Consider the following 22,675-nt stretch of genomic DNA (forward strand, 5'->3'; position numbering starts at 1 on the left):
TTCCAGCCCTGTTTTCACAAAGCACTAGCCATTCTTTCCTTTGAATCTCCCTGTTACAGCATCTGCAACAATTAGGTGCACTCATCTGCCATGTGTCTGTCTCCCTCTCTGGCCTGTAAGCACTCAAGAGCAGGAAGCATGTCTTTATGACTCCAGGATCCAGTCTGGGACCCAGGTAGGGAAGTCACTAACTGTTTGCTGGATGATTATGTAAAGAAAGGCAATGTGATCACAACACATACACAGACACCAAAGCCCCAAGGGCTAAGTCTTGGGAAGACCCTGTAGGGAGTGGAGAGAAGAATGTAGAATGAGTATGGAGAACTGAGACTCCAGGAGGAACCAAAGGCAGACGCATTTTCAGGGAGGAGGGGGTGGTTAACATTTTATTAGGTTCCGCCTCCAGATTCAATTCATGTGATGTGAGGAGGCTTAGGGAAAGCGGCTATTCCTGGGAACGCCTTTCAGGCTCCAAGCTGGGGGAAGTGCTGGGGTCTCTACCAAACATGAACAGCTTAGGACAGGAACAGCTCAGGATGCCCAGAGGTGAGAGGAAGCACCTTCCTCACACTGGGAAGAACCTGGCAATCCCCTGGAGTTCCTCGTCTCCCCTGGCTTTACAGCAGTCTACCCAGGATACATTTCCATGTCAGAACTATAAGAATGTATTTGTCCCTGAGGAGGCAAGCAGCATCTCTGGGGGAACAACCCATCCCTTTTGACTCTGAGAAAATATGATCAAGGCTCCTACTCACCATGTGAGGTACAGTAGAAGTCTGGAGGAGACACCATCACTCTACAAATGTAGTGTGCCCAGTGTGGGGAGGGAGGTGGGGGCCGGGAGGCTTCTTTACTGACCCAGCAGAAACCCAGGGGACAAAGTTGTACTGTATGGTCATAGAGGGACCCTCTGATGGAGTCGGCTCACACCAAGGGAATGAATGGTCATCTTGGAGCTGTCTTTTCCCTGGGGAGTTATACCATTTATCATTCCTATTGACTACTTAAATATGAACATTTCAACAAAGTTTACTTTGTTGTTAAATCCAGAAGTACTGGTAACTGAGATGGTTTTCAATTTGGAAAAATAAATAAAATGAGATAGCAGCAGCTAACCCACTTCTCTCCTGGTTTGCCAGTTTATCTCCTCTATATATTCTGGATGTGATTACTGGCACATAATGACGCAGAAGTACTAGATAACGGCTACAAATGTGCAATTTACCCTTGCAGAAGAGGATTAATAATTTTTCAGCTGCTCCAATCTATGGTATAATTATGTTACTGGAAGTACTATCCAAAACAAATATACCACAGTACCTTGTAACCAATTTTTAAATACTGACTTGTTTTCCTTCCTTTAAAAATATACATTAAAACTCAATTTAGTGGTTGATCTGACATGTGCCCTTTCCACTCTCTGGAACAGATTTCTCATCGCCGCAGGCAATGTCGTTTTCTTTGCCATGCACCCCACCCCCCAAAGCACTCTCAGTCATGGCCACCTCTTCCCTCCCGAAACCTTGCTGCTCTTGGCCTCCAGGCAGCTGAGACTTTTCCTACCTTTCACCATATATTTATGACTTTTCTCCTCCCACACCTAAGCATTCACTGAAGATCTGTTGTTAGCCCCCCTTTCTTCCTCAGGCTCTCCTCTCTCTGTGGGTTCTGCATCTCTATTCAAAGATCTCTCCAAAGTCCATCTCTGGGGGCTAGTTTCCCTGTGAAGTCTCAGGACAAATGCCCTCCTGGACAGTTTCTCCTGAGCAGCCTGGTTGGCACCTCAAACTCAACAAAAACTCAGTGGGGACCACTTACCAGGCTCTGTGCTCCAGGCTGAGGGTAGTCTGTGAATAAGGCACTCCATTCTTGCACTTACAGTAACTAAATTCATCTTCCCTCCTACACAAGGGCCCCCCCACTTCCCCACCAATCCCAGAAGTCCCGTCTATATTTTATACACTCCTACCCAACACAACACCAGGGCATGAGTCCTTAGTGTCTCTGGTATGTTCCTCTCCTGTGCTCCCATAGTTAGTGGGTTGTCCTCTAACAGTCCCTCTGCATCACCCACATCAGGCCCTTGGCATCTACTGGCTGGAACACTCTATGCAAATGAATCTTAACTGATCCCGTTGACTCCTCTCCGACCCGTTCCAGACACAGCAGTCTCCCAAAGGAGACTTCTCACCCCATCATGTCTCTGCTCACACCTCCACCGATCCCCACCCGCACCAGAATAAACTCATTTAGTCTCCATGAACAGGCAGGTCCCCACCCACCTTTCCAAGTGCTCCCTTTTATGTGTGTTCCACTTCAACAAAGCTGAACCACAATTTCCTCACAACACTCAATCCACGGGTTTCCTGCCTTAGTGCCTTTGGTCAGTGTGTTTGCTCTCCCAAAAACTCTCTCCTTTCTGCACCCCGTCTCTGCAAATCCTAATTCTACCTGCAGTGGAAAACCTGGTCAAATACTACAGTCTCCTGAAATCTTTTTTTTAAAACCAGGCTTCCCTCAAACAGAATCAATCTTCAGTCCTCTGGCCCCCATACCGTTTTGACAGGAAATGTCTTGGGCACAGAGTTTTGTCTGCTTGACCTCTGTACTTGTCACAAAATAGCGCAAATACCTTAAACCAACTCAATAAGAATTTGAGGAGTGAATGCATGGAGGACCCCCTGCTGGTGACCTTCTGTGTGAGAACTGCTGAATTTTGAAAGGTAACATTCCACAAAGTGGTCTCTGAACCCTTTCTATTAGTTAGAAAACTAAGTAGTGGTGCCTGGGTGGCTCAGTCAATTAAGCAACGGACTCTTGATTTCAGCTCAGGTCATGATCCCACAGTTCGTGGGTTCAAGCCCCACATCAGGTTCTGTGCCGACAGTGCAGAGCCTGCTTGGGAATCTCTCTCTCTTCCTCTCTCTCTTGCCCCTCTCCTGCTTTCATTCTCTTTCTCTCTCTCTCTCAAAATAAATAAACTTAAAAAGAAATAAGTAGGTAACTAAACAGACGTAGAACACTGAGAAGCCATCCACTTCTCACAAGTATAATCTGCCTCCTTTTGGATGTGTGTGTTCACATCCAAATCGATTCCCACCGCAGGACTTTCCTTCGTTCCCTGAGCAGTCTGGTTACCTTTTACCAGTTTCTGATCAGTTCTTTTGACACAGTACTTTTAATATTTCTGATTTAACTAGATTCTTCAGAGAAAACTAAGCTAACACTCAGAAAAGTCATTTAATTTCACGTTACATAGGAGGGGAAAAAAGCCTGAAGGATTCACAGTATAGTTTTATCACCATGCCTCTGGCACTGAGAAACTATTGCCACAAAGCAAAGTCACACTGTGCTGGGACCATTCTGGGATGCGTGGCCATAAATGTGGTTAGAGACCATGATGTCCCCCGCGGTGTAGAAGAAAGACCAGTGTAAAGAAGTCAATACCCATTTCAGCGGAGAAAACAACACATACGCACCCCTCAGCTGTCAATAAGAGATTTACTTCTTGAAAAGAAAACCTTTCCTCAAAAATGGCACATAAGGCTACCTTGTAACATGTGTTGCTGTACATTGGTAAATAAGGAAAACGCTTCTACTTACAGGATCACATGCTCCATTGTTTAAAATTACAACATCACGTATAACCTTCATTATCACAACTGTTGGGGATGCTGCTGCTTCTTGGCTGGGGGTGGAGGGGGGGGGATCTATGACAGGGCTACTCACAGTGGGGTTCAGAACCACCAGCTTCAGCCTCACTGGGATCCCAGCTCATTTTAGCAGGAAGAATCCCAGGCCCAACCCAGGTCTGCTATATCAAAGCCTACATCTTTAGGCTGAGAAACAGTGGTCGAGAACAGTGTTTCTGGAACCTCCCTCTAAACAAGAATCATTTGGGATGCTTATAAAACATATATACAGTTCCCAGGCCCATCCCCTAGCAATGATTCACGAAGTCTGAGATGGGATGTGATTGCGATTAAGTGAGATAGTGAAATTAATGACTGATTGGATGCCTCACTTACAGAAGGCAAAGAACAAACTAATCCCTCCATCCCATGCTGTTATCTCCACTACCAGGAGGGTTGCCAGATTTAGCAAATAAAAACACATGATGCCCAGTTAAATTTGAATTTCAGGTAAACAAATATTTTAAGCATATCGCAAATGTTGCTTGGCATATACTTATATTAAAATATTATTTGCTTGTTATTTATCTGAAATTCAAATCTACCTGGGCACCCTGTATTTTATCTGGCAACTCTATACCCTGATTTTGGAATATCTAGGGGAGGGGGATGAGTGGCAGGAAAAAAATGGGAAAAATAGATCTGGCCCAGCTCATGAAGAGCTTTGAATACCATACTCAGGAGTTTAAAGCAATCTGTATACTAACCAGCAAACATTTTGATCAGGGATGTGATGTGACCTGCATCCTTCACCCACTTCCCCCAGGAATGATCTGAAAAGCAATGGGAAGAGTCTTACTGTGACAAGAGTCTCTATCCCAAAGACCCTTCAGGATGGAAACACAGAGATTGAAGGGGTCATAGTCATGGCCAGTGACCACATCACAAAGAATAGGAAAGTTAAAATTTCAAAACCTTAAGTTTATTTTGTATTAACTCTAAATTCTTCAAGCAATTATTTAAGCCCTGCCCTGACTCATAAAAAATAATTTAAGCCAGCTACTTGACTTTTCACCACAATAACTTGTGCACAGCCTAGCCCTAGCTTGATTTACAGAGAGCTATTTGCAACTGGGAACAAAAGGAGATACAGTAATACACCAAAAGCCAAACTTCCAATGTCCTTCTAATGCCTACTTTGCCAAAATCTTGAACTTGGTTTCTGGACATCCCATGTATCCGTTATAAAGCCCTCACTTATAAAGTCAAGCAATTACTCAGCAACTCTCAGTTCCTTCACGTAGTCTATTTACTCTTATTTAGCAGATAATTCTTAACAACCTTAGTTATCAAGTTTCCTAATCCACAGCACAGAAGCATCAGGGGATGAGTGACAGACAGTTAAGTGGCAGCAGTAACAGGATGGTAGAAAGGGGTGAAGAAAAACCAAAGTATTACATAAAGAATGAAAATGGATGCCCTGAACTATCAGGACACATTTAAATTCTAGAAGATAAATTTAGAAATAATATAAAACACTTTTGATTTCCGTTTAAGAAATAGGCTTAAACAGGGGCACCTGGGTGGCTCAGTTGGTTGAGTGTCCGACTTTGGCTCAGGTCATGATCTTGCAGTTTGCGGGTTTGAGCCCCACATCGGGCTCTGTGCTGACAACTCAGAGCCTGGAGCCTGCTTCGGATTCTGTGTCTCCCTCTCTCTGCCCCTCCCCCACTCATGCTCTGTCTCTCTTTCTCTCTGTCAAAAATAAATCAACATTAAAGAAATTTTTTTTCTAAATAAAAAGAAATAGGCTTAAACAAGAAGAGGCTTTGACTCTTAATAAGGTAAACTTTATTTACTTAAAATAAATATCTCACTTTTCAAACAAGTTACATAGTAAAGTCATACATTTTAATCTAATGATTACCTTGACTCCAAGTTTACTAGAAAATTGCCTACAGAATATTCTAGGTTATATTATTTGTTCCCCTCTGATTTTCAAGTAGCATACTTGGTCCACACCCAAATCCCTCCCTTCACTCTTAAATATTCCCAAGAAGCTCAACAAGAGTTCAGCAGTCTAGAATATCCTTTTTTAAAATGTTTTTATTTATTTTTGAGAGAGAGAGGCAGAGTGTGAGCAGGGCAGGAATGGAGAGAGAGGGACACACAGAATCCGAAGTAGGCTCTGAGCTGTCAGCACAGAGCTGGACACGGGGCTCGAACCTATGAACCGCGAGATCATGACCTAAGCCAAAGTCAGACGCTTAACTTACTGAGCCACCCAGGTGCCCCTAGAATATTCTTCCAGGAGAGGCCATTATGGCAAACTCCATGATCAGAATTAGTCTGGATTCCCTCAGGAAGAAAGGTACCTATAGGAATAGCTGCTATTGACAAAGAACGGGAGCCACATCAGGACTCCAATTCCTGCGACAGTGCAGGAAACAGGGCAGGAGATGCTGCTCTGCTAATACATTTGTATCTGTCCAGGACTCACTGCCAGCCCAGCATCTCCCCAAACACAGGGGACAGTGAACTCCAGCCATCTGTGCTACGAGCACCCAACCACCTCCAAAACGACTTATTTCTAATTGTTTTTTTTTCTTTTTGAATTGTGTTAAATTTATAGAACATAAAATTTGACAGCTTAACTATTTTAAGCATATAATTCAGTGCCACCAACTACATTCACGATGTTGTGCAACCATCACGACCATCTTTTCCCAAAGTTTTTCATCGTTCCAAACAGAAACTCGAACTTCTGAGCAGTAACTCCTCATTCCCTCTCCCTCCCAGCCCCTGGTAATTCTAATCTACTCTCTGTCTTGGTGAATTTGTCTATTCTAGATAATTCATATAAGTGCAATCATACAACCATTTGTCCTTTTGTGCCTGCCTTATTTCACCTAGCATAACGTTTTCAAGACTCGTCCATGTTGTAGCTTCTATCAAAGCTTTATCTTCTTTCTTTAAAATGTTTCTCTTTTGGTTTACCTTCTATTTCTTTTCCCTCGCTTGATTCTACGTTTTGTTTCTTCCTATTATTATTTAAAAATTTTTTTTAATGTTTATTTATTTTTGAGGGAGAGAGGGTGCGTCCGCAGGGCAGGGGCACAGAGAGGGAGACACAGAATCCGAAGCAGGCTCCAGGCTCTGAGCTGTCAGCACAGAGCCCGATGAGGAGCTTGAACCCACAAACTGTGAGATCATGACCTGAGCTGAAGTCACTTGCTCAACCGACTGAGCCACCCAGGTACCCATTTCCCATTATTTAATTCCATCCTTCTTTCCAACTTTGAACATTGCTAACCACTAACGGGCTTCCTCCTGTCCATCCATTTCCTTCCTTAACTTGACAAAGTTGGAGACGCTGACTCCTCCTCAGGGTGTTATCTTCCTTACACTTCAGCTCATTACTAGTCAGGAAGCACAGTCCCTGAGGGAGGGCATCCTTGCTTTCCACACTGCTGGAACACACTGTGTTTTCATGTACCAGCTGAATCCCTAGGAGAAAGGGTGTGTGTGTGTGTGTGTGTGTGTGTGTGTGCGCGCGCGCGCGCGCGCGTGCCCGCGCGCATGCAGTCGAACTATCTTTGCTACGCTGTCATGAATGAGCCTACAGAAGTATGGCAAGATATGATAATATGGTCTCAGAGTGTTGGGAGGAAATCTCAAACATAAGGTCACAGAGGTAAACTGGATTCTTGATTCTGGAGGTAAAAGCAGTGTCCCCAAACTCCTCCCAAGTATGCCCCAGTCCTTACTCTCCCCCTCCTGACAGTGGTACTACCCATGGGTAGATTTGATTTTTACTCAGTCATTGGGAAGGGTAAAGAGACTCCTGCATCCTAAAATATTACCTGGGGGCAAAAACTTGGCCTCTCACCACAGGTTCCCTCCTTTCTGGTAGGCACATTGTCAATATTAACTGGGTGTCTATGCTACCTGGCATCACAGGTAGAATAGTACCTGTGTACCTGCAAATACTACCTGCAAAGGGTACTCTTTGCAGAAAAGGGCACACACATTTCATTCTCACTTAGGTTCATGCAAATCCCTCTCAAGGACTAAGATACTCTTGGCAATGAATTTACTCAACACAACTCTTTCTCTTTAAACATCACAAATACCTAAATTTAAATACCAAAAGACTTCAAGAATGTAACCTATTTTGTATATTGATCTTTGGTAATTCAAATGCTGCAAAACTATTCCCAAAATGTTTGCTTCTCTGCAGAACAATAGCAATCATATTCTCTTAGAAGAAAGCCATGTTCCAGCACTTACTTGAAAGCACCTTATGAATATCCTGTATTAAGTAGACCTGTGCCCAACTTTCTCAGCTTCTTTTCCTGACTTCACAAAGGGCATACCAAATGTTAAGCAGGCCCCTTAACTTCCCCTCTAAGAGCTTGTTCCATGCTATGCCCCTGAACAGAACTCTCCTCCCAGGCACAAACCAAGGGTGCTGGGCAGATGCAAGCTATATCCTAGCAGCACTGAGGCAATCTGCCCTACAAAAGTGCCAGGTGGTGTGGCTCCATTCTGCTCTCTGTAGCTCTTCCTGGGGTGTTAGGAAAGAAGACACTCTTCCTTCCCTCCCACCCCAACTTGCTCTGATGTTGCTTGGCTGACCTGATGGTGCAGATGGATGCCGACTGCTCCTTCCATCAAGCCCCAGGCTGGCCACAGTGCAGGCTGGTAGGTCTTACGCTTGGTTGAGAACTCCCTTGTCAGTGACATAACTAATAGAGTCCTTTGTCTTAAAGCAGGGCCTTTCTTTCTTTTTTTTTTAATATGGTAATTATATTGATGTCAGTTATTAAGGACAGTGGTGGCAAGATACTACCACCTTTTCATCACTAGCCAGGTGCCTTGGTGCAGTTTACAACCTGCAAAACTGTACATAGCAGCCCTACAACGTCAATTGGTTAAGGTGGATTTTCAGCAGTTTCTCAGCTGTCAGCTTCTCTGTTTCCAGGCTTTGTCTTGAGAGTGAAAAAATAAACTTAATGGCAGAGATAAACAATATTCCAATATTTAGAAATATTTGCTCGTTTCTAATAGGTATAGGAAGATTGCATTTTTAATGTAGGAAAATACACATGACAAAATTTATCATCTTTCGCATTTAGAGAGAAGAGAGATAAGAGATAAGAGAGATGTGAAAATAATTTAAAGATCATTATATTCTATTTTTAAGCAAATTCCTTACATCAGAAATTTTTAGTTGGAAAAACTCATTGTGTCCTCATCATTTTATATTTCATTAGAGATCTCAGTTTTGAAATTGAAGGTAAGAACTATACCCAAGGACCTCTTTTACTTTTTCTGTCACAACCTTAAAATGGCCAATAAGAAATTTCTAAGTGTAAGGTAAGAATGTCAGTTTGCGAATATGTGGGTTGGGAATACTTGCTTCAGTCATTTATCAGAATAACTCTTCAAGATGAATGTAATTAAACCATTTCCTACTCCCCGAAGCATTTTGCAGGAACCTTAGTTCCTATACAAGCTCTTGTTACGTGAGAATATTGAGAGATTAGATTTCCCATGAAAAGGGGTGACTTCATCTTTCTGGTTGGAATTCAAACCTACAAGCCCAAATTATTTGAATTTGGCTTGATACAGTTATTAGGTGATTAACATTTCAAACTGCGTTATTTAAACCAACATGCAATTAACAAAGTCTCTAAACTAACAACAGAGCAGCAAGTTCTATAGTGACTTCAGGGAGAGTCCCAGATTGAATCAGAATAATGTACTGTACTGTACTGTACTGTAATGTAATATGTACCACCACTGGAATCAGAATCCTCATCCAGAAGTGTTCTAGGATGCAGAGATATAGGGGTTCAGGATGCAAGGATCAGCCTTTAGGTTCAAAGCTATATTGTAGGAAAACCCCCAATGATCCTCCGGGTGACAGAAAGGCATTTACTATCACACTCTCAAAGCCTCAGATTGCTGCTAATTGGCAAGATTCTGGAATGTGGCATGGGGTTTCTGTTCACTCCTATCCTGTGAAAATGTATCACAGACTTCCTGGATGGAGGAATTGTTTCAGGCTACATAGGCCAAATCCACTAGGAGGTTAGAATGAATGACCAGAGGAAATAAGACCCAAGAATATAATGGCAACAAATTATTGAGTCTTCTTTTCCAATTTGGCAATAATGAATCCAAATAAGATTTTGCTAGTGTTGGTGAACAGGATGTTCTCTAGAAGCCAATAACTTTTTAATTCCAATTAGAATCACTGTGACAGCTGAGAGGCTAAACAGAAGCAGAGGGCACACACACACACACACACACACACACACACACACACACACACAATGGAGATCAAACCTCCCTTCAAGATACCGAGGCAGATGTCAGTAACAAAGGGATTGGGCAGGGTATATAGTTGCTGATCCTGAAATCTGCAGCCTACACTTTTAGGGTACAAAGCCACTCATCTTAAAATTTAGAACACATTTACCGAAGTAGAAAAAAACACTCCTAAAATTCATATGAAACCACAAAACACCCTTAATAGCCAAAGATTTCCTCAGAAAGAAGAACAAAACAGGAGGCATCACACCGCCTGATTTCAAGATATACTATGCAGCTACAGTCATCAAAACAGTATAGTACTGGCATAAAAACAGACAAATAGACCAATGGAACAGAATCAAGAGCCCAGAAGTAAAGCATAGACAGTAACTAATATTTGACAAAAGAGCCAAGAATACTCAATGGAAAAAAGTGCTTTAATAAACAGTGCTGGGATAATTGGATTGTATTTAATTACATGTAAATACATGTAAGAGAATGAAACCGGACCCATATCTTAAAGCACCCACAGAAATGAACTCAAAATGGATTAAAGACTTAATCCATTATGATCATGATACTGCAACTCTCCTGGGATTATATCTGAAGGAAATAAAAACTCCGACTCAGAAAGACACCTGCACCACCATGTTCATAGCAGCATTATTGCAATAGGCAAGACGTGGAAACAACCTAAATGTCTATTGATGGGTGAATGGATAAAGAAGGTATGGTGTGTATGCACGTACACACACACACACACACACACACGCACACACTGGAATATTTTTCAGCCATTAAAAAAACAAAACAAGGAAAGTCAACCATTTGCAACATCATGGATGGACCTTGAAGGCATTATATTCAGTGAAATAAGTCAGATGGAGAAAGACAAACAAACACTGTATGATCCCACTTATATGCAGAACAATAACAACAACAACAAACACCCCAAAACCTAAAAAAAATCATAGAAAAAAGAGATCAGACTTGTGGTTATCAGAGGCAGTGGGGGGGGGGAGAGGAGGGATAAATGGAGGAAGATGGTCAAAAGGTATAAGCCTCCAGTTATAAGTACTAGTATAATCTATAACATGATGACTGTAGCTAATACTGGAGTATGATACGCAGTTGACCCTTCAACAACAAAGGTTTGAACTACATGGGTCCATTTATACATGGATTTTTAAATATAAATATAGTACAATAAGTGTATTTTTCTTTGTTACGATTTCCTTTTTTCTAGGTCACTTTATTATAAGAATATAATATATAATACATGTAACGTACACACTATGTGTTAATAAGACTGTTTATGTGAATCAGTTAGGCTTCCTACTGAGAACAGGCTATCAGTAGTTAACTTTTGGGGGAGTGGAAGTTACACTGGAGTTTTCACCCGTGCAGAGGGTCACAGCGCCTGTAACCCCTAAGTGGTTCAAGAATCAAGTACGTTGGAAAGCTGCTAAGAGAGTTTGGTACAATTCCCCTGGGGGAAAAAAAAGAAAGAAAAAGGGAGTTCGTAATCCTAAGAGTTCTCGTGATAAGGAAACAATTTTTTTCCTTTTTTTCTCTCTTATCTTTTTATTGCATTTATGAGAAGATGGAGATTAGCTGAACCTAGTATGGCAATCATTTCACAATATACACAAACCATCATGCTGTACATCTTAAAATTACACAGTGATATATACCAGTTATTTCTCAAACTGAGAAAGATATACAGAGTATATCCAGATTCCCGATGATCAAAACTTGGAATAAAGCTAAGACCGCATCATTTTGGTATCAGCTCAGATATACTGGTCTACCTGGAAGCACTGGGAACAGGTAATACACACACTGAATGAAACGACTGGTTCGACACACACTGAGCCAGTTACTGTATTCTGCCTGCAATCTAGTGGCAACGAGCAGTCAACAGGAGGAAAGAAAAAGATATCTCAGAAACTTGAAGCTTGTTTTATTTTGTTTTTTAAACACGGACAGCTAAAGATAAGGGGCTAGAAATCCCAAAAGAATATGTCTTCTTTTGGTAATACCTAAAAGAATAAGGGAGCATATGGAGAGATGTACAGAAATTAGGGATAGTTCAGGTCATATCCATCCAGCCCAGCCTTCAAGGAAACCACCATTTCTATAAGTGGCAAATGAAGTAGCAGGGGAGAGAGAGACAGAGAGAGAACTCGGTATGTTCCAAGAAATTCTACCACCTAGGTAGAAACTACGGAAAGAACAGTTAAAAGACATGCTTAAGGTCTACTAGCGATTTTGTTTTATTTACCATTGTATCTCTAGAGTCTAAAACCATGCCAATCACATAGTCAGTGCTCAACAAATTTTTGTTGAATGAGCATCGTAGTTGTCAAGAGAAGGTATACGAATTCCAAACACTCTGACTTGATAGGCAAGTATTGAATAGTTTCCAAACTGACATGTCCAAAAATGAAAAAAAGTCAAGAAAAATTCCATTCATATGTACCAATACATTCTTGATGCTTTGATGTTCATGGTCCACCTCTGTTTTTGCCCAACATGCCAATCAACCAGCTAATGCTATAGAGGTTCTAAAGGAAAATTAGTCTGTGCTACAATAGGGTATTACTCTGGGACACCCAGGTGGGCCTTCCAGGGTGCTGGCTACTTCCACCCAGTCCTGGTCTGGACCTGGTTCCCACGTGTTCCCCAACTAGATGTGTCAGCACACCCTGAACACATCCATCTCTCAGAAGCAGACTCCCAGGAGTGAAGCTCACCAAGACAGACGGAAAAATCAGAACGCCAATTGGTTAATTTAAACGAAACACAGAATTTCCACAAAGACTGGCATCCTCTGGCAGGCGCATTCCTGACGGGCAAGCTCTAAAGCAAGCTGAATTTGAAATCTTTAAAGGGCTTTGGAGCGTGGAATTAGAGCGAGAGGCCTTTGCTACAGGATTCATGTCTTTACAGACCCCAGGCCTCAGGCAGCCTTCCTTACAATAGTGATACATGTGGCCCCCAAACCACATCGGTTAAGATTTTTAGGTCAGGGCACCGCAACCCTGACCAGCAACCAGAAGGGCACTGACAACATCTGCATCTATGACTTTCCCTCCTGTTGGTCCTCTACTACTGATGAATGCCCACTCAAAATAACACATTCTTACTTTCGATATGTCCACATCCTCAGTGAGGTCTCAAAGTGTTAATGATCGCAGGGACTGTCATCTCAAATATTTGTTGAGATTCCGTCATGTACTAGGCACTGATGTGGGCGGTGGGGAAACAGTAGTTCACAACACTGACAAAAACCCCTGGTCCCATGGGGCTCATGTCCCCTTTATTTTTGAGGAAATTGTATTTCTCATTTGTGACTGTTGCCCTTATGTACTGTGTATAAATAAAGACAACAACAACAACAACCAGGGCATATCCTCTATTAGGGCTTAGGAAAGGGAGAAAAAGATGTAATATCAATAGGTGACTACACTGTTGGAATCCATGAACAAAAAGTGAATTTTTAGATCTGCCCTCCCCCCCTTGAGATACCGGAGTGGTATATTTCTGCCAACAATTGAGAATACTGTAGTCTCCTAGAAGTAACCCCAGTCCAGAGGCCTTTAAATGAAAATGTTGGAGAACTGGAAAGGCAGATGGGATGAGGAGCTGGGATGGGTGGCAGTCTGGCTCTCCCAACAGGCAGCGATGCATTAGGCAAGTCAGGTACACTCCCAAGTCCCCCCCTCATTTTTAAGGTGACGGTCTGCCTAAAACACTAAGACACCGGCAGCTGGGAAATACCATGATCTCCCTTGATAATTAGGAACCAATCCTTATTCGCAGTCTCCCTTACAGGGCCCTGGGCCATGCCCCACACACAAAAGTTACTGCACAAATAGTGCTTTATCAAACACAGAACCTATTGTAACACCAGAGGGGCAGCTGAAGTCGCAAAAAGATGTATAAAAATTTCTGTTGGGATGCCTGGGTGGCTCAGTCGGTTAAGCGTCCGACTTCGGCTCAGGTCATGATCTCAAGAGTTTGTGGGTTTGAACCCTGCCTGGGGCTCTGTGCTGACAGCTCAGAGCCTGGAGCCCGCTTCGGATTCTGTGTCTCCCTCTCTCTCAGCCCCTCCCCCACTTGTGCTCTGTCTCTCTTTCTCTCAAAACGAAACAAAACAAGACAAACCTTAAAAAAAAAATTGCGTTGTTCTTCAGCTATTAAACCCTTTATTCACGAGCTTTGCTCGCTGTTTTCGTCTCAATGGTCTTTTGCACTGCCGGTAACTTCTTAAATGCCAGAACTGAGAGACTGTTTGGAATCCTTCCTGCAGGACCCTGCAGCCACCAGGGCACCTGCATGGCTCAGTCGGTTAAGCGTCCGACTCTTGCTTTTGGCTCAGGTCTTGATCTCACAGAGATCATGGAGTGCCACGTCGTGCTCGGCTGCGCTCACAGCACGGGGCCTGCTGGGGATTCTCTTTCTCCTTCTCTGCCCCTCCCCTGCTCTTGTGCGCGTACTGCTCTCTCTCTCCATCTCTCAAAACTCAAAAAAAAAAAAAAGACTGCAGCACCTGAGGGTGACAGATCTCTTCCTTTTCTCAGCGACATCCAGGCCTCCCCACTCTCCTGGTTGCTCCTCTTCTGCCATCCTCCTCATCAGCAGCCCCATAATAGAGCTTTCCGCGGGAAACCACTGTCCCCCTGGTTGAGGTCACTGGCAGCGTCATCTTAAATGAGACTGCTCACAAACCAACTGTGCTTCAGTCCAAAAGGACAGTGGCTCACTGGACTCCTGGGACGCCCCCCAGGATCTCAAAGGGAGAAGTCTAAAACAAACTCTTCATCCTTCTGCCTCAGGTTCAAATCTGTACTCCGCATTACTTTATTTGATGAATCACCTTCTTTTCATCAACTGTCCACTTGTTCCGCCATCTGAATTCATCGAGGACCAATCCTTGCTGACCCTACCTCTGGAACAGCTCCCAAATCCTGGCTTTTCCCCCCACTGCCTCGGTCAGGTCGCGACACCTTACGTGGTCTCTCAGCCTCAAGTCTATTTTTGCTTCTCTTCCAGCTGTTGATATTTGTTTCTTCGTGCTAGCAACATGCAGACATTTGTGATTTCTCCATACTAGACTATAACTTCCTTGGATACAGAAACCTCATCCTTATTTGTCCTGTTATCCCCAGTGGTAACACTATGCTTTGCACATAATAAATGCTCAATAATAGACTTTGGCAATGGAGCATGGATTATCTTAAATAAGACTGCACCTTATTCCCCCAAAGAACAGCTCGTTAGATAATTAAATATTTACTCTTTTTCCCAGCCCAATTAACAATGTTATATATACACACAGGCCATACACATAGACACCTGCACACAGTCACCATCTTTAAGTCAACCTTCTAGCAAACATCAAGAGAGGCTCTATCTCCCAAATAAATGAGACATAAATTGGTTCATATTTTTTGTTCCTGGTCTTCCTTGAGAGAACAACACAATGCTTAGTGCCAAATGAGAAATTACTTTGCAAATCTATATCCCTCAAATACCACCAAACATGGGTCATGCATCTTTCTCGCATTTTGATCCCATTGCTGTGACTTAGAGCGGTAATTATATTACAAAGCTATTATTCGATGGAATGAAAATGGCAAAACAATTTAAATGCTTGTCTAAAAAAACTCCATTAGAATGCAATTATAAGTGAAATTACAGTGGCAAAAGAATTGAAATGCAAGTCTGGAAGGTACAGTTATGAAACCATTAAAATGCTTCTGTTGGGGACTCACAATGTTGAGTGAAACCATACACTCTTGGGGACACAGTTTTAATTCACTAAAGCAGTCACACTTATGGAAAGAGGAAAATATCACTGCTCCAATTGTTCCACAGCATTATCTGAACTTCTGAATGTCACCTAGGGGTGTATAACATCAGCAGGGTTTAAAGGTGTATGGAATAAACTGATAAGAGAACCAGGTGTCATACTGTGTTTCCATTCAGCACCAAGAAGATAAAAGCAAGCTTAGTTTAGAGTTTTCTGAAACGTTTCCAATATAAAAGCTAGGATTATAATGTGAAATGCTTTTTATCCTAAAATGAAGCTTGCAATTATTAAATATGTGTGCCATTATATTTCTAAGTATCTATCTCCTTAAAAAGTTCTGCTGATGCACTCCTTTTGCAACATCTTGATAAATATTTTGATTCCCAGCCTTATAGTAGATATAGCTGCTCACCAAAAGAAAAAAAAAACACACACACAAAGGCAAAATACAGTGGATACATACGAGGTACACTGAAATGATCAATTTGACAAACGACTAAGGACCCTCCTCAAAATTATGTTCTGTATTTTGATGGCTGAACACAGAGATGAGTCTACCAGCAAAAACAGGCAAAATATGTCCCACCCCCACCCTCTCTCCCTCACAGTCTGCTTCCAAGAATCTATCTCTTTCAGCTAAGTAAATAAAAAAATAGATGCTAGGACGGGGTCATATAAAGAAACAAGTGTTAAAGAAATGAGATGTAAATCTTTTTCTCATGATTTTCTCTCTTTCACTGTCACAGAGCAGGTTAGAAAATGGCATTTAATTTTTTTCACACAGAAAACTTCTCAGCATCAATGATTATAACATTACTCAATAAAATTACTCAGTTTCCATAAAAAGACTTGCAGACTTTTGTTTATCAAACTTTAGTTTTAAAAAGTCCCTTGAAAATATAGATACCAAGTACTCTTACTCTCACAGACTCTGAGACACATATAGATTTCATATGCACATAAACATGTTGTCTGGGGTATGCTTAGCAAAAGGGGTTTGAAAGTCCTCCTACCTTAATCTACTGAATGCTTGACATGGACTTAAATTGTTGGGGCTATGTTTCTGTGTGCATGTTTCTTGGCCTTCTTGTTTTCCCTTCCACAACGGAGGGTTTCTTTGAACCTCAAGGTCATGGTAACTTCTGCTATCTAGATATTTGATAGAGAAGTCGCATTATTTTTACACATATAATTTAGATATTAATACGACTTGAAATAGATTTTTAAAAAAATTTTTAGTTCATTTATTTATTTTGAGAGAGAGAGCGTGCACGTGAGTGAGCACAAGCAGGGGAGGAACAGAGACAGAAGGGGCAGAGAGAATCCCAAGCAGGCTCCACACTATCAGTGCAGAGCCTTATGTGGGGCTTGAACTCACAAAATGTGAGATTATGACCTGAGCTGAGATCAAGAGTTGGACGCTTAACTGACTCAGCCACCCAGCTGCCCAATTTGAAATAGATTTTTAAAGCAATGAGGAAGTTCTTCCAGTTTAGGCACAAAGGTACAAGCTTTGAAAAAGAAAAAGTCATCTAGAGAAAATTCTATGAATAAAACTAACTGAAAAAATAAACAAGCAAACATACACATAGATTATAGGAAAAAAAAAACTAGCGGGGTCCCAAAAGTATTTAAATCATAGTATTATACATAAAATTTGAAATTCAGAATTTTAAATCACATTTGTCAGAGTTTTGTAGAATTAACCTCTATATTTAGAAAAGTACCAAATATGTTTTCATATAGTAGTCTTATTAACTTCCAAGGACATATCTTTAGAAGTTAATAAAGGAGAAACCGATAAAACATTTATAATAATATAAAACATAGTGCTCTTAATTTGAAATGCATAAACACATAAGTTGGATTGATGGATGAATAGATGATAGAGAAAATATGGTAATTGTTAATTATAGGATCTAGGTAGTGGATATATACAAGCATCACTGTACAATGTTTTTGATTCTTTTGCATGTTTAAAGCTGTTCCTAATAAAGTAGTGGTGAGGGGGGAAGCAGTGCTCTGGATGAAAAGTAAGTATTCTATTTGTTAACGGTGCTCCACAAATAAGCCAGTTTCAGAATCTGTGTCACAGGCATGATGCACTCACCTAGCCATCCGGATCCTGAATTTGGAATGCACAGGTCTGTCTCAGCGCTGGGCAACACGAAGCCAACAACAAACACCTCCACACCATCCGCCATAAGGGCCATGCCCAGCACAAAGAAAAGGGCCCACTGGAAACGGCCATGACCACACTCTTGGATTATCAGCTCGTACTGCTGGGCTAGTTCTTCCTCATCAGCTTTCCTCTCTGACTCCAGCTCCTGGCGGTCCTTGTGCACATCGCCCTTAGGCTGCCCCACTGACACAATGCTGTCCTTCCCTTGGTTCATACTGGGGATGCCCTGATACTCCCCTTCATAGATTTCATCATCTTCATCGTGGCCCTCGGTAGCCTCACTGGAGCCTTCATCATCATTGGCCTCCCCATTATAGGTCTCTCCAGGTGGATAATAGTCATCGTCCTCTTCTTCATCTTGGAACCGACTATAGGACCGCTGGGTGTATTCATCCTGGGCCCGGTCCACTGCCTGGTTCACCTTCTTTACAGTTTGTTTCTTCACCTCCCGGGCAATGTCCTTGGCGCCCTTCATCAGTGAAGTCCTATCCTTGTAACAGTCTTCCATCTTATCTCAACTGATGGCAAATGCGAAGATGGGAAGTTTTCAGACTCTGATCAGTGCTTCAGCCCTGACGGCATCATCCACTTTGGCTTCAAAACAGAACTGCAAAAGAAGAAAAGCCACACAAGATACTTAGTATTCCTTTCTTGTCTTTTTCACCATCTATCCCTTGGTCTCTGGTCTCTTTTCACCGTCCCCCTCAGACTAAGACACAGAATTAGCTTTGCATGGAATGCACAGGAATTCCCTGAGGATAAAACAGGACATCTGGAACCTCAAAAAGTACATCCAACACATTTGGATTGAGAAAAATAGTATTGCTCACAGGCATATACACACACTGCAAAGTCAAAACCAGAATATGAGAAGAATCCTGTCTGAACTTATTTCCTAGTATTAAAAAAAAAAGCAGGCAAGCAGCCCCATATACAATGCTATTGAGTCATATATATATTTGTAAAATGCATTTTCCCTCTCCTTTCATTGTATTTCCTTCAACAAAGACTCACGCAGTGCCCCCAAACTACAATTGAGTATTTGCCCTAGTATAACGGTCATGTCGGTAGGAAATGGGTAGAGTTCATCAAATGATTCCACAGATGCCTTTGATAAACATTGAATTAGAACAATAGGCTTGTCTAGTTGGGGTCTGTCCTTTCAGAAGTCACCCCCAGGCCAGCAGTGACAGGTAAGCCACATGCAATGTCCCGTCACAACCCCACCTTATAAGTACTCCAGGCTTTGTCTCTATGTCCTTCATCTCTGGACACACACACCCCCCTCATCCTACTGTTATTCCAGTTGACTGCTGTCCTGGATACCTGTCATGGGTCTCCCATGGCCCACTGTTTGGTTTTCTATATCACTGAGACAAAAGGCTTGGCTTACATTCGGGCTGAACCCATGGTAATAGATGGTTCACTGGTCCACTGAGCTGTCTCCTCTGGTGGCCCACGGTTGTACATAGAGAATATAACGGTGAGAAAGTCACTCCCCCTATCATTAAATCCCCAAGCCCTACTCTGTGGCAGTGTTGCAAACCATGAGTTATGTAATACTAATTTCTACCTCCTCTTTGTACCTAGTGTAAGATACTTGGTGAATGGCTTACAAACATACACTTAAACTGCTCGTTCAGACATCAGAAACAAACCCAGTAATAAAGACAAAAAGATGTTTGTTTATAAATGGACTGTGCATCATTACCACCGAATAACTGTAAATGCCCGCGAGGCAAACAGAAGCCTGGTTCTGCACAGCCCTGTGTTTTGGAAGACAGTAAAATGAAATTAAAATAAACATATGATTATAAGGTTTTTGCCAAATGTCATAATGGAGGGTTTTTCTGTTTATTCTCCTTTTTCTTTCTCTCTTTCTGTTTTTTTTTTCTTTTGGAGGGCTGACAGTAAGGGGAAGCAAGAGATGGGAGGATCCATGAGGAGAGTAAGAAAAGATGGGAAGGCAGTTGGAAGAGGTTGAGGCTGGAGGCTCAGAGACTCAAGAAGGAGGCAGGAAAGAAGAGAGAAGGAGAAGGCAATATTGGGGACAGAGAGATACTTCCTACTTTAAAAATTAAAAGTAAAGGGGCACCTGGGTGGCTCAGTCAGCTAAGCGTCTGACTTCGGCTCAGGCCATGATCTCACAGTTCACGAGCTCGAGCCCCGTGTCGGGCTCTGTGCTGACGGCTCACAGCTTGGAGCCTTCTTCAGATTCTGTGTCTCCCTCTCTCTCTGACCCTCCCCCACTCATACTCTCTCACTCTCTCTCTCCCGAAAATGAACATTAAAATTTTTTTTAAAAATTAAAAGCAAAATTAAGACAGTTCACCCAGTAAATAAAGCCAACTGCTCTACTATCCATAGACTGATGATCATATCAGACACTGCACACGAGCTGCTTCCCCTGCATGACCAGTACAGGCACCGGATACACTGGTACGTGAGGAACAATGTGCTGAGGGGGAAGCAGAGCCTGGGCCATGGCGGTACCACCATGGGAGCAGCCGTGCTTCTTAGTAACCGAGAGCTTCTACAATGGCTCTTTTAAAGAAATGCTACCTAAGCTGACCGGATTTGGCGTTTCTGCTTTTGTTCCAAGCCACAAATGTTCTTACCACATGCTTTAAGGACCCCCAAAAAGGTCTTTGTGTGGGGCCCACCCACCTCTAGAAGAGGAAACACACAAGGGGTCTTGAATGGCATGGTTATGACTGCAAAGTCAACAATTCTAACCCTCTATGTAATCTAATCATATGCACAATGAGGAAAAAAAAAAAAGAAAAACTTTGCAATCAAACATTATAGGTTTAAAAAAAAAGTGCTGCATGTAAAAGTCTTAGTTTTCATTCTGGGGCAAATAAAGGAATGTGTATATATAAGGGCTCCTTTTTGATTCAAGGTTCCTCACTCAAGGCTCCAGGTGATTTTCAGATTCTTGACAGAAGAGACTGGGTCTTGTGGTTTGCAGTCTCACTAAAACAAAGATTTTTTTTTAGCGTTTTCGCACATGTAAGGGACGGCACGAATACTTACTCAAAAATATGTTTAAAATCAGATGTCTGCAGATGTTGTCACTGGGGGACACTGGGTGAAAGGCATGGGGGTATGTATTATCTCTAACAACATGTGAATCTACAATGATCCCACCATAAAATGTCAAACAAGAGAACAAGTCTGTACCGCCTTTATGAAGCAATCTTCATATTGCTGGCAGGCAGATTATTCAGGGGCAGAGTGGCCTGTGGCCATTCCTCTCTCTGGTAAATGGAAAATGCAAAAAGCCTGGCTCACTGCAGACTCCACCAGGAAAATGGCATATTGGTACCTGTACTGGAAGGTTCTCAAGGTGTGGCCCGCACACCAGTTATGGCCTATGAGGAGGTCCACGGGCAGCTGCATATTGCATCATCGATGTCTGCAAATGATACACCTCTGTTTAGGGTGAATCACTGAGTCAGACCACATAATATGCTCCAGACATCGTTTTAATAAAAACTGAGTTGATTTAGAGCATACTCTAAGCCAGACATTATGCTAAGAACTTTATATATGTTCTTTTATTTAATCCTTATTTCAATCCTCCAAAATAGATCTTGCAGTCTCCATTTTACAGATGAGAAGATTAAGGATGAGATTACATAAGTAGCCCAAGATCACAAAGCTTGTCAGAAGAGACGCTGGGACTCCAGCCCAGATGAACCTGACCCCAGAGGCTTGCCCCTCACCCCCTATCTGATTCACCCAGTGCTCTTGCTGAGGTCTTAGTCAATGCAGTAGCATTCTTCCTGGTCATTCTGATAACTTGTTTTCTCTACATAAAACTTATTTTATGGTCTCTTGGCTAAATCATCCTGTGGGTTCTGAATCAAGGAGAATTATTGTGATATCTTCATCAGTGATGGGCTTTATGTAGATAATTCCCAAATGCAGTCTTGTTTGTTCAGATAAACCATCCCAACATGGTGGCTATACTTCAAAAGATAACACAGCGGTCACGCTAAATAAGACGCCAGGGGCCAGAAGGGCAGGAAAGAAGGCAAAGCAACGAACCTCCAACCACCTCCAGTGACGTGCAGCTGCCAGTACTCTTTAATTCAAGTCAGCGTGCTTCTCCATGAAGTAAGCGTAATAACAACTGCCATACAGTGTTGTGAGGATTAATAAGCTGACATTTACACCGTGCCCAGGAGAAAAGTTGACGTACATTAAGTGATTTTAATTCAGGTTCCCCAGAAACAGAACCTGTGATAAGGAATCAGGTGCGAATCATTTATTAAGAGGATGACTGAGGGAGGACTGCGGTTTTAGGCAGTGTACTGGGGGGCAAGCCACAGTCTCCCCCCCAGAGTTATTCCCACTCAAGGCAAAGGTGCTGGCCTTTCACACTCCCACTCCCATCTGTTGTTGGCCAAGGGCCACCCGGGGTGAGGATGGACTAGAGGCACTTCCAGCTTTCTGTACCAAAAGGCAAGGCAGTTCCAGAGACCCACGCACAGTCCCCTGACAAGGTGCAGGTGTGGCTGGTGGAAGCAAAGAATGGAGCCAGAGGAAGAGAGCGGAGAAAATGAAGGGGATCCAAGAGTATCTGGGCAGAGCACTAACAGTATCTCCTATAATAAGTTTTTAATAGCTACGTGTTTAGATGCCCTGCTTATCACAGCTGATTAACAACTGTATTTATTTATTTTTAAAAAAAATTTTTTTAATGTTTATTTATTT

The 22,675-nt window shown here is 42.3% G+C and overlaps 1 protein-coding gene across 1 annotated transcript in view; it reads right to left on the reverse strand.

Annotated features, from left to right (window-relative positions):
- SV2C (synaptic vesicle glycoprotein 2C) overlaps positions 1–22,675 on the reverse strand; it is a 232,759-nt gene that overhangs the window by 154,655 nt on the left and 55,429 nt on the right. The window contains exon 2 of the mRNA XM_058729253.1: positions 17,882–18,560. Coding sequence (XP_058585236.1) covers positions 17,882–18,461 — 580 coding nt within the window. The 5' untranslated portion in view covers positions 18,462–18,560. The remainder of the gene's footprint in view (positions 1–17,881; positions 18,561–22,675) is intronic.

Source organism: Neofelis nebulosa, chromosome 1, assembly GCF_028018385.1.
Source record: "Neofelis nebulosa isolate mNeoNeb1 chromosome 1, mNeoNeb1.pri, whole genome shotgun sequence".
Classification (NCBI taxonomy): domain Eukaryota; kingdom Metazoa; phylum Chordata; class Mammalia; order Carnivora; family Felidae; genus Neofelis; species Neofelis nebulosa.